At 55.3% G+C, this 10,755-nt stretch overlaps 6 protein-coding genes across 6 annotated transcripts; 4 read left to right on the forward strand and 2 right to left on the reverse strand.

Annotated features, from left to right (window-relative positions):
- The first annotated feature begins 361 nt into the window (after positions 1 to 361).
- H310_07372 (hypothetical protein) lies at positions 362 to 893 on the forward strand. Its single transcript, XM_008872759.1, has one exon. It carries the CDS (start codon positions 373 to 375, stop codon positions 814 to 816), a length of 444 nt encoding a protein of 147 aa, XP_008870981.1. The 5' UTR covers positions 362 to 372; the 3' UTR covers positions 817 to 893.
- A 3,020-nt stretch (positions 894 to 3,913) lies between these two features.
- On the forward strand, positions 3,914 to 5,010 carry H310_07373 (hypothetical protein). Its single transcript, XM_008872760.1, has one exon. The coding sequence runs from the start codon at positions 3,972 to 3,974 to the stop codon at positions 4,869 to 4,871; it is 900 nt and encodes a 299-aa protein (XP_008870982.1). The 5' UTR covers positions 3,914 to 3,971; the 3' UTR covers positions 4,872 to 5,010.
- Positions 3,938 to 6,156, reverse strand: H310_07374 (hypothetical protein). The gene is made up of 2 exons (XM_008872761.1): positions 5,249 to 6,156; positions 3,938 to 5,190 (listed from the first exon to the last, which is right to left on the reverse strand). Exon 1 carries the CDS (start codon positions 6,100 to 6,102, stop codon positions 5,302 to 5,304), a length of 801 nt encoding a protein of 266 aa, XP_008870983.1. The 5' UTR covers positions 6,103 to 6,156; the 3' UTR covers positions 3,938 to 5,190; positions 5,249 to 5,301.
- A 155-nt stretch (positions 6,157 to 6,311) lies between these two features.
- H310_07375 (hypothetical protein) lies at positions 6,312 to 7,579 on the forward strand. The gene is made up of 2 exons (XM_008872762.1): positions 6,312 to 7,024; positions 7,081 to 7,579. Exons 1-2 carry the CDS (start codon positions 6,329 to 6,331, stop codon positions 7,357 to 7,359), a joined length of 975 nt encoding a protein of 324 aa, XP_008870984.1. The 5' UTR covers positions 6,312 to 6,328; the 3' UTR covers positions 7,360 to 7,579.
- Positions 7,580 to 7,625: 46 nt separating this feature from the next.
- H310_07376 (hypothetical protein) lies at positions 7,626 to 9,190 on the reverse strand. The gene has a single exon (XM_008872763.1). It carries the CDS (start codon positions 9,174 to 9,176, stop codon positions 7,701 to 7,703), a length of 1,476 nt encoding a protein of 491 aa, XP_008870985.1. The 5' UTR covers positions 9,177 to 9,190; the 3' UTR covers positions 7,626 to 7,700.
- Positions 9,191 to 9,345: 155 nt separating this feature from the next.
- H310_07377 (hypothetical protein) lies at positions 9,346 to 10,251 on the forward strand. Its single transcript, XM_008872764.1, has 2 exons — positions 9,346 to 9,676; positions 9,717 to 10,251. Exons 1-2 carry the CDS (start codon positions 9,380 to 9,382, stop codon positions 10,161 to 10,163), a joined length of 744 nt encoding a protein of 247 aa, XP_008870986.1. The 5' UTR covers positions 9,346 to 9,379; the 3' UTR covers positions 10,164 to 10,251.
- The last annotated feature ends 504 nt before the right edge of the window (positions 10,252 to 10,755 follow it).

The following is a 10,755-nucleotide window of genomic DNA, read 5'->3' on the forward strand; positions in this document are numbered from 1 at the left end:
CAGTAGCACTAATGATGGAGCACGAAGCCAACAGCTGAAGAAATAATGCTGAAGTTGGAGGAGAACGGGCTGCGCGGGGAAGTCTGGTCTTGATGCTGCGACAGCCGCTGACAATATAGCATTCATTCACTTGAACCACGAAGGTACATGTGGGACCATTTCCGATTTTTATCGTTGCCTCCGCGTCCTCCTTGCCAACGCTCATCGCGCCCGATTCCTCAGCCAAAAGACCAGAAACTAGCGCTGACGACAATCGTTCGGACAGTAGAATGAACCTCTCTGCGCAAACACTTGCAACATGCGATGAAGGTCCCTGATCCACGCACCTACATAGTTTTGCTTGCGCATTTCCGAATTCGACGGCTCATCGTGATGTCTTGCGTTTTCCGCCGATCGATGGTTCCTTTGCGGCGTACGAACATCGGGCCGACCCGTCGTTTCAACACGGCCGGCGAAGGATCGGCTCAAGGAAGTTCGCCCCCACCTCCCATCGGGGATTGGGCACGCCGGTTGACCAAGTACGAACTTCACTATAAGCAGTTTGTGTCGCGGCTTCAAGGCACGGGGGACCGCAAATGGGTTGGCAAAGGTCCGTTCATCGGATTTGTTGGAGGTGTCTTCGTCGGGGGCTCATTGTTTTCGGAATGCGGAACTCGCAACGATGAGGCTACCCTCCGCCATGTAAAGTCATTGGAAAAAGAATGGCAAGACGACTCCCGCGAACTCAAGAATCGCTTGATCACGATTCAACAGACAGTGGACCAGTTGAAGCGTCCCAATGCGTCGTACCCGTACACAACGCGCCCGCAAGTCTAAGCCATGACCGTAAGAAGCCATGAGCGCAATAATCTCATGGATTAAAACAAGCATAGTTATCGCAAACTCACTCTACGTCTGTCCACTGGGCGTGATTTATCTCTTTCGGCTCAAAAATGGCATCAACGACGCCCGCCTCCTGCAGTGCCTCTAGTACCCCTGCTTAGCTTTTGACCGTGTGCCTAGCGGAACCTTCGTCGCCAAACGGTCTTCGCACTACGTCCCGCAGCCCAAACCGCGGGTAAACTTCTCACTAGGGGGCTGCCACTTGTATTTGCAGAAGGGGGCCGCAATTCATGGTTTCATTCCGATGCATAGCAAAATAGTTTATCCACCGCTCTTTCGTTCGGCCGACGTTCCAATTCGAGAACGCCATGGAGCACCCTCGCGTTTGCATCCGAACAATTGCCCTCCTCCATTGCATAGGCTGGTGCCTGGTCGAACCCCTTCGAAATCGTGGAGACCATCGCTCGTTCGAGGAATGAAGGTCGTATGCCTAGTGCTTACGCAATCACGATATGCACTCCATCGTCGAATGATGGTTATCTTTTTGTGGAACGGACGTGACGTGCTGAGCGTACGAAGGGGTGGGAGGGTGGACCGCCCTACTCAATGAACGCACTCGATCGAAGAATGAAGTTTTGGTATCACCAGGACCGTTCTCAACCTGCGCTCCTCAATTCGGCCAATGTCCGTCCCCCGCCTTCCTTTGGTGTCATGTGGCATTCGAGTACATGCATCGCGCTTCAAAAATGTCCTCTCGTCTTCGCCAAACCGCAGGTGTTGTTGGTCGCACTGCAGCCTCTCGTCGGTTCAACACCGTATCCAACCAAGCCGGACAAGCCGCTTGAGAAAGCGCACATGGCGCCCCCTCCAAACGGGACTGGATGCGATGGATTACCGAGTTTTAAATCCACTGCAAGCAACACACTTGCAAGCACAGATCATCCAGCTTCCAACGGTGGTGAGGCCGCGGATCCAACATAGTCGGAAGGCGGCAATGTGGGGGGTTACGGTCCCTCTTACTGCTGGGTGGGTGGGTAGTAAACACACTTTTACGAGATAAGGTGTCTCGACGTCAGCAGCAACTTCCTCGTGCGCGAATTGCAAAAAGAAGTCGACAATTGAAACTTTATCTGGCGCTGATCGGGTAGTTTATCGACCGCGTCAAGGCTTCCCAGCTCGTTTTTCCCATTTACTCTCCGCGACCATTGTGCTAATTGGTTGGAATGATCCAGCACATCGACCATGTTCTCCAACCCATGTCTTCGATTCAACTCATCCCATGCTCGTCGCGACGGTTTTGACTGAATAGGTCAAAGGAATCGCCAACAACACCATGCTCCATCCACCCCTCCTGTCGACACATCGCTGACATTGTCGTCGTCGGGAATAACTCCAGTGCCGTCCATACTCGCACAACGTGTGCACAATGGAGTTGTGTCGTCTTTTTCGCGCGGCCTTACCATGCCATGCGCAAGAAAGTGCGTTGGGATGGGACCCAACACCCACCAACATCGAGAGCTGTTGTGAAAAGGACAGTGGGCTGTTGGGCCTGGCGAATCTTACCTGCCCTCATGTCAGCCAGTTGATGCCATGGAAATCACATCGAGCCACCTCCGACAGCAGGGTGTTTAACGCTGCCTGTGGCGGCGAGTGATCCAAATCGAACCGCGTGGTTGGGCTTACACTGAATGCTTGTATTGTAAGCGGAGGGACCGGGGATCACGCAGAACGTCCGCATCATGAGGAGTTTCATCACGTCTGTAGTTAACATGTTCAAACCTTCCTAACCATGTGCAGAAAGTGATAAAAGGTCATGTCGACCACGCTGCCTCGTTGGGGGCTCCTCTAGGTCGCCACTAAAACGTTCCACCCAATGCCAGAGCCATTCAGCTCATGATTGCAATGTCCGTCGAATCCCTCGCAACGTTAGTGAAGCCCCGACCGCCGTGACTGCGGTGCACTTGTGGGAATCACGTCCAACCAACACAGATGGGCGTCCTGCCGAGTGCACCGGTGTCATCGTTTCAAACGACCAAAAACTGTGATCGAGTCAATGTCGTTGACTTGGTCGTCGGCAAGTCAGCGGTCGTTTTCGTACACGACCGGGTGTGACAACGTTCGCGCTGACGTCGGCGATGGTTGGAATACTGTATCGTTCAAGCGTGGGGGGCAATCGCACATTATCTGGGCGACGGGCGAGTGGCCAGTTGGCCCCTGCTTCACAGTCCTTTGGCTTTGCGTTGTCGTGGGGGTCGACACCATGCAGTGGTGGGCTGAGATCGATACGTTTGATCTGTCTGGAATGGACCGGACAAACTGCACGGACAAGACCAGCCATGTGCCGCGACACGGCGTGGGTGCCAAGTGGTTGACTCTGCTGACTGTTGGGGCTGCAGCATGGGCGATCATAGCATAGCGATGCCTTGAATTTCCGTACATTGCAGCGATGAGAGTTTACCAGAGTTGGCGCTTTGGCACTTGACCATACGCGAGTCGCTGCCACGTCAAACGCAAAAATGCGGGCAGCGGAGGTGCGTCAGCCATGGATCGCTGTGAATTCAACTCCTCACTTGGTCCACCAGTCCTTGGACATCGATGCCTACACGTTGAAGTGGTGGAGTGTATATGCATGCCGGAGAGGTGACTACATGGCAGACACGTCCCAGGAGTCCCTCATCCCTGATAGAAAAGCCATGCAAGGAGAAAGTAAAGCGATCTCTCTCGGCATCGTCTTTCGTGGGACCTGACCTCTCCATCGTTGGCCCTTCCCCACGCTAGACAGGACACCACTCCATGCACCACCCGGCCAAGCGTCACCATACTACGTCGAGGATTTGACGCTCGAGACTGGTTCTTTGGACTCATTGCTGACGCTACAATGGCATCGAGAGATACCTCCCCTAATCATTCGGAGGCCCCAGGGAACATGCATCACGCAGCTGTAGGTCCTGTAGCTCTCGGGGAGTCTTGGTTCTAGTCTTAATGCACGCCATCTCGTGGCATCGCGTCGATCGTTGGCGTCGTGGCCGTTCACAGGATCGCATGAAAATTTGTCGACTGGCTCTGCTAAGTGCGACTGTCGTGCCATGGGGTCGGAAGGAATTTCCGGAGTTTCGGAGGAATGTCCTCATGGAAGTTGTGAGTGCACCATGACGGGTCGACCGCACCTCGTCATTCTTCAATCCCTCTTCTACCTCGCATACATCATGGCCGCTTCCGTCTGCCGCCGTGCCCCCGCGATCTTTGTCAATCATGGTGCAGGCCCACTGCCTATCCTCCGACCGGTGACGGACCCCGACCACGGGACCGCGCGGACCTTCTTGGAGCAAACCGCGCCCCAGTGGCTTGGTCTCCACGGCCACGACACCAAGCCCAGCGCGATCGTCCTGGTGACGGCCCACTGGGAATCGTCGACCGTGGCCATATCGTCGGGGGCGTCGCACAAGCTTCTATTCGATTACAGCGGCTTCCCTGCGGAGGCGTACGCACTCACGTACAACGCCCCTGGGTCGCCCGCTATTGCCCGCCAGATCCATGACCTCTTGAATGCCCAGAACATTCCGTCCAAACTCGACGCGGCGCGCGAGTGGGATCATGGCGTGTTCGTCCCGATGAAGCTCATCCACCCCGCCGCAGACATCCCGATCGTCCAGGTGAGCGTCGTGCGCGGATCCGACCCGGACCTCCACTTTCGCATCGGTGAGGCGCTGGCCCCGTTGCGCGACCAGAACATCGCCATTGTCGGCAGCGGCATGTCGTACCACTCATTCCACGGCCAAGGCAACATCTTCCAAAAGTCCAAGGTGTTCAGCGACGCGCTCGTCGAGGCGTGTGGCATCCCGGACGTGGCGGGCCGCGGGGCTGCGCTCAAGGCATGGGAATCGATGCCAAATGCGCGCGACTGCCATCCTCGTGAAGAGCACTTGATGCCGCTTCACGTGGTTGCGGGTGCAGGGGGCGCTGGTGCATTGACGTCCACGGACTTTGTGAGCTCCATGTTTGCTCCGATCCACCTCGTCGCAATGGGGTGGGATGTTGTGAAGAAGTAAGCTCCTTAACGATGCATCGTACTATGGTCATGTTGGGTTCTTGTCGTGCCGAGGCTCAACGACGTGGATGCAAGGTCGTGGGTTGCCTCGCCACGATGTTGCGCACGATATGACATCATCCTGCTGAAGGGTTGCTCTTGGAGCATTCCAAATCCATCTCGCCCGCCCTGTCAACCGCATGTTGAGCACTCCGTGCCAAGCAGCAGGTCCCAAAGGTACATGCGCTGCAGCCACCACAGAAATGGGCTGCTGGCAGCGCATGATATGGACGACAATCCATTCCGTGATGTAAAGGTCATCCAGCGAGATTGCGTCCCACCTGTGAAGTGACGAAGATGGTGACGCAAAGTCCTTTCCCGAAAAAACACGAATCCTACCAACGACAAGTTGCTTGCATGTATCGTTATAGCTCGTGCCGGTGGCGGAACTCTTACGACGCAGGAGGCGGACCAGGTGGAGGCGGTGGAATTTGCGCCGGAAGAGCCACTTCCTTAGCCGATGGCGGCGGCGGTGGTGGGGGCGGGATTCCGCGTCGTCGTCTGTTGATGATGAGTTTGTCTGCGTGGCCATGCTGAGTCAAAATCTTCTCGGCGACGGGGTCGTTGCGGCCGTGAAATCGATCCTGGATATTCTGCTTCGCCAATGGATTGTTCTTGGCTGTGGGCATTTCATGAAGGTACGGGCAAGTTTGGCCGCGCTTGCATTCGCCTCGGGCGTAGAACGAGCACAGATGCGGTCGGTTGCGCTTGTAGCACGGATCCACACGAGCCATGCGCAGCAAGGCTTGACTTGGCGCCGATGCCTTTCCATATGCAGACACGATGCCTTGTTCTTCAAGCATTGCGTTATGTTGTTGGGCAAACCATTCACGATTCGCTTCACTTTCGGGGACGATCTGGCGTTCAGATTCGGCCAAGAACGCATCGCGCACCTGGACAGGGAGATGGTATTGCAAGTCCAACACGCACGTCTGGCACACGTTTTTGAGCTTGGCGCATGTCTGGCAAATCTCGGTTTTCTTGTACCGGGCTTTCTTGCCCGGCTTCCACCGAAAAACGGTGAATGGGCGGTCGCATGTCTTGCACACCTTGGCATGCACTTCCTTCATCATGCGCACGTACGGATCTTCTCCCAGGCAGGACTCACATAACTGAGGAAACGAATCCTTATCTGCACCTTCCCACGCATGCTTGAATGTGTCAGTCTTGATTCCAAGGCCTCGTTCTCCCATCCTTGCTTTGGTGGTCCTCCACAGCCGCCCACTGGAGAAGAAATCGGATTCGCTGGAATACCTTTAAATAGTCTTAGTCATATTATAACATGTGAAAGCCAAAGTAGTACTACTATTTAATATAGTACTAGTACTTCCAAGTATTGAGAATGTGTTTTGTTTCGGACATGTTTCTATCCGGATAATCACCATTTGTTCGTTCAACAAACCAGGCCACCGTGCCAGAATGACCACCAAGCAAGGCGATGCGCAGCGGCAGTGGCACGACGTGGACGCTGTCCAGCGGCTAGTTCTCAGTTTCCTCGGCCCGATGGATCTTGTTCGCATGTCTTCGTTGAACAGAAGCTTCCATCGATCGGCTAGACACTCCCCAAGGCTGAATCTTTCGAGTGACATCAACATGGAGTTGGGTTGTACTGGGTACGATAGGTTGGTCCCATACTTCCGCCACGCACGGGTACTTGACGTATGCATGTCGTTTGCTCTTCCGGACGAGCTGCTTCACCTCACGTCGTTCCGCCATCTCGAGGACGTGTCGTTGGTCGACGTCGCCTCACTGTCAGACTACCACTTGTCCGCCTTGACCTGCCACGCCATGCATCTAAAGCGCTTGCGTGTGGACGGCTGTCACGAGCTTGTGTCCCCATCGCTTCATCTTGCGCATGCAACGACGCTTGATGTGTCCAACAACTTGCACCTTCAGAGGCTGCCCATTCACGGTCGCGCAGGATTCCTGACTGAGTTGCGCGTTTCGTCGTGCCCTGCATTTGTCGCGTTCAATACGATCATGGCCGCGGCGCCGAATGTCCAGACGGCTGACTTTGCACAATCCAACGGGCTCGTCCGCTTCCACTGCCGGCGGGCGTGGCTACACCTGCGTTCGCTGGTTTTGGTTCGTTGTGCGCAGCTTGCCATGCTGGAGGTGAGATCTGAAGCGCCACCTCAGCGGGTTTCCTTTTAGCGCGGATTTTGCATTAGGTGGAGGCACCGACCCTGACGTCCATCCGCGTGGATCTGTGCGTGCGACTGGAGGCCATCGTTCTCAGCACGGACAGCCTTCCCACAGCCAACTTTTCCCTTTTACCAGCTTTGCAGTCCCTCTATTTGGACTGCCCTCGCTTGACTCGACTGAATGTCACCGGCTCGACGGCGTTGCAGCCGTCTGGGGTGATGCTGGAGTGCCCTTTGCTCACTTCCAAGAAATTCCAAAGGGACGGGGTCCCGTCCCTGGTGGATATCCTTCGCCAAAATGATTGACACAACATCGAATCCATGGCCATCAAGCGCTGATGTGCACGGGGCTGGGTTGAACCTTTCGGAAGGCCATGATTCTTGTCAGGCCACAGAGAAATTGTACACTGGCACCCCTCCAACGAGTTTGGAACGAGGCGTACGCTCCTACGTGGACTGCCCCTTGAGTACGCTGAGACACCTGCGTCGAGTTGGGAGTGATTGAAGATGCTGCGAGCTGCGGTGAATGGCGTGAATCAAGGCCCACGACTTCGATGCTGCTGGCCAACAAATTCGTTCAATCGAAGCTCGATATGTTATAAAGTTAGTTAAATAAATCGACCAAACCGAGCGAAGAATGCATTGCTCTACACGTGAAAGAGCTGGACGACTTGGCGAACGTCCGCGCGGCACACTGGGCACTGCTGCGACGTTTGTTTCATGTGGTCCGCGCATCGCATGCACACGGCGGCATGACCGCAAGGGACACACACTGCATTTTGGGGTCCGTCAAAACAGACCACGCACTCGCCAGGCACAGTGGTTTCTAGATGTGTCGAAGCAACGTGCTCTTCCAAAGGGGGCGCCGAAGCCGCTGCTGCTTGCACAGCCGCGACTGACACAGATGGCGCGTACACAAAGTTGTCGTCGAGGGCCTTGGCCCTGGGAAGGAGCGGCGGCTGTTGAGCGGCCTCGGAAGGTACTTGCGGAATGGGGGGCATCGATTGCAGTGGAGGTATTGGCGGGGCGATGGGAGTAGTTGGCCCTGGCTCTTGAGGAGTCGACACGAACTCGACGCCGGGATGGCCCATGAGGTACGGGTCCACCAGAGCGGTGACCGCGCCCCCGCCGGTTAAAAATGCTGCCCAGCTGTTGAAGCTCTCTTGGTCGGGTGCAGCAAACTCGCGCTCATGGAGAGCACCGACGAGTCCCGCGCCCTTCTTGCGGGCGCCAAACACCTTAAACGCGAACGGCTTCGAGTCGAACATCTTGGCTTTGGTGTGAAGCGTCACGGGAGACGGCACGTGCAACATGAACGTAGACTTTGGAAGGGGTGATCGCTGGCCCTGTACGACGTCGAAGAAGGCCATCTCAAGGAATTGCGGCGATCCCACGCGCAGTATGATGACGTAGCGATGGGCCCACGACTGCAGTGCCGACAGGCCAAGCAGAGACGACCCCATGTTGTCCACGCTCTCGTACACCCACCCTTGGAAGACCTGGGTGCGATTCTCGAGCAGGTTCACGCAGCCAGCCGCATTGAGCACCTTGTTCTCGACGCTCCGGCGCGCCACTTCCAACGGTGACAAGCCGCGGTTGTTTTGGATGTACGGACTCACACCAGGAATAGACATGAGGAACTGGACCACCCCCATCGCGCCTTCTTGACACGCGTAGTGCAGCGGCGTGTTTCCTTTGTTGTCCATGGCGTCGATGAACGCGCCGTGTTGAAGCAGGACTTCCACACACAGCACATGGCCGTGCGAAGAAGCCATGATGAGTGGGGTGCGGCCGCGGGAGTCCTTGTACTCGAGTAGCTTGGGCCGCATCTCCGGCGTCGCTCCATCGAGGATCTGAAGCAGCATTTGAACGTCGTTCTTCTTGGCGCAGTCGTACACCATGTCTGTGTTAACGCCAAACGTGTCCTTGACCCACTGGACAATATCTTGAAGTTTGAATGGCGCGGGGACCGGCGCCGCCGACGGAGTGCGCAGTGACGCTTCCATATCGTTCACGTGTTTCTGCACGCGCTGGCCAAAGCGTTCAGCATGTTCGCCAAGACGGTTTGCATGGCGCTCGATCGTCTTGGTCGACGCCTCTACCGTCTTCACAAACGTGTCCATGTGGGTGATTTGGGGGGAAAATAGAAATGGCCAGGCGATTGACGAGGAAACCAGAGCGTTGGTCAATCATTGACGAATGCATGTGCATCGCAGCAAAAGACGTACATTCTGCAACGGAATGCGGATCACCTGATGCTTTGTAGAACAAGGATGGCTATTCCGTGCACAGTAGACAACGGCGCCAACCTCGAGGGCTGCATGGCATGTGCCGCATCAGCGTTTTTCACAGTGGACCTTTGTCATCTGCGCTGGGGACTCAAGGGTCGTGTGGGCTATCATGTATTTACCGCGATCGCACCGTCTGGACGTGGTGGTATTCAGTGGGGAATGAAATTTTTAGCTATTCCAATTCGATTGCTCGCTTTGTAAACGAAAACACTCTGCGAGAGGCACGGTCCATGGGCCAGTTTGGCGAGTCCATGGGCAACTTAGGACTCCGGCTGGGTATCATCACAAGTGTCGGCGAGAAGAGCACCGCTTCCATCGCTCGAGCTTCCCAGGTAGGAGAATCGGGTATTTTGCAATTCAATTCCAGCGAAGGCCATGGAACCAGCATTGCTTGTCAAAGTGCATGAAAAGAACGTCGACACGTTGGCGAGGCACCTCGAGCTCAGTCAAGACATTCATGATCGCTCGCTTGTCGCACCACGAGGACCGCCGCCGTCTGCCGAGTCCGAAGCAGCCAAGCTTGGAGACATCGCGCAGCTCCGCAATGAACTCACGTCATCGACAAAGGACATACAAGGTGGAATGGAGTTCGTCGACGAAACGACTTCGGCAGAACCCCGCTCATGCCCACGGCGCGATGCGGTACACCATTGTTTCCAGTTGCTATTGGACAACGGCGCCAACCACTTGGATACAGTTGACGTCGGGAATTTGGCGCTGCATTTAGCATGCATCTATGGCCACATTCACGTCGTGACGCTGGTCCTTCGTCGCTCCGGCCGCCCAACCAATCCGTTTTGGTCAGCCATGCTTAACTAACGGCATTCGATGCGGCCACACTCGAAATCTCCTCGAAAATGCAAGCCACCAAGAGCAGTGCAAATAAGATGATGCATCTTTTGCGTGGGCAGCAGTTGCGGCTTGTGTAGAAGTGCTCGGAAAGGTATCTATGTCCACGGTGCAGCTAGAAATGCTGCACGCTTAACCAGCCTCGCAATTTGATCTGGCCGTGGTAGCGATATAAGGTGTTTGAAGGGTGGGTGCTTGTCGAAGGAGGTGAAGCGTGAGACATTCAGTCAGTCAGATGCATCCTCGATGCGCCGTTGTCTTGCGCACGAGCCTTCGGCCATGCAGACTCACGTTGTGCACCATGAACGCATTTCGCCGTTACCTGGCACTTTTCACAAATCTAAACAACACTGCTGAGATATGGGAATTTCACACTCTTCCTCTCACCCTAGTAAATTGGCAACTATTGTAGGGGCCAATTGGGAGCGGGCACGAAATATTCTGTGTGTAATATAAATATGATGGCAAACGCTATTGGCTAGACCAAATCACTGGCAGATAGCCTCTGCTTTTCTCTACATTTAGCACTCTTCAGCTTCAGTTTAGCATGCCTGAAACCAAC

Source organism: Aphanomyces invadans (genome assembly GCF_000520115.1).
Source record: "Aphanomyces invadans strain NJM9701 unplaced genomic scaffold supercont1.13, whole genome shotgun sequence".
Taxonomy (NCBI): Eukaryota; Oomycota; class Saprolegniomycetes; order Saprolegniales; family Verrucalvaceae; genus Aphanomyces; species Aphanomyces invadans.

Bases quoted from the DNA above. Each gene is read 5' to 3' on its own strand.
- H310_07372 (XM_008872759.1), top strand. From the start codon at position 373: ATGTCTTGCGTTTTCCGCCGATCGATGGTTCCTTTGCGGCGTACGAAC.
- H310_07375 (XM_008872762.1), top strand. From the start codon at position 6,329: ATGACCACCAAGCAAGGCGATGCGCAGCGGCAGTGGCACGACGTGGAC. The intron at 7,025-7,080 runs GTGAGATCTGAA...ATTTTGCATTAG, and splicing joins CGCAGCTTGCCATGCTGGAG to GTGGAGGCACCGACCCTGAC.
- H310_07374 (XM_008872761.1), bottom strand. From the start codon at position 6,102: ATGGGAGAACGAGGCCTTGGAATCAAGACTGACACATTCAAGCATGCG.
- H310_07377 (XM_008872764.1), top strand. From the start codon at position 9,380: ATGTGCCGCATCAGCGTTTTTCACAGTGGACCTTTGTCATCTGCGCTG. The intron at 9,677-9,716 runs GTAGGAGAATCG...ATTCCAGCGAAG, and splicing joins CCATCGCTCGAGCTTCCCAG to GCCATGGAACCAGCATTGCT.
- H310_07373 (XM_008872760.1), top strand. From the start codon at position 3,972: ATGACGGGTCGACCGCACCTCGTCATTCTTCAATCCCTCTTCTACCTC.
- H310_07376 (XM_008872763.1), bottom strand. From the start codon at position 9,176: ATGGACACGTTTGTGAAGACGGTAGAGGCGTCGACCAAGACGATCGAG.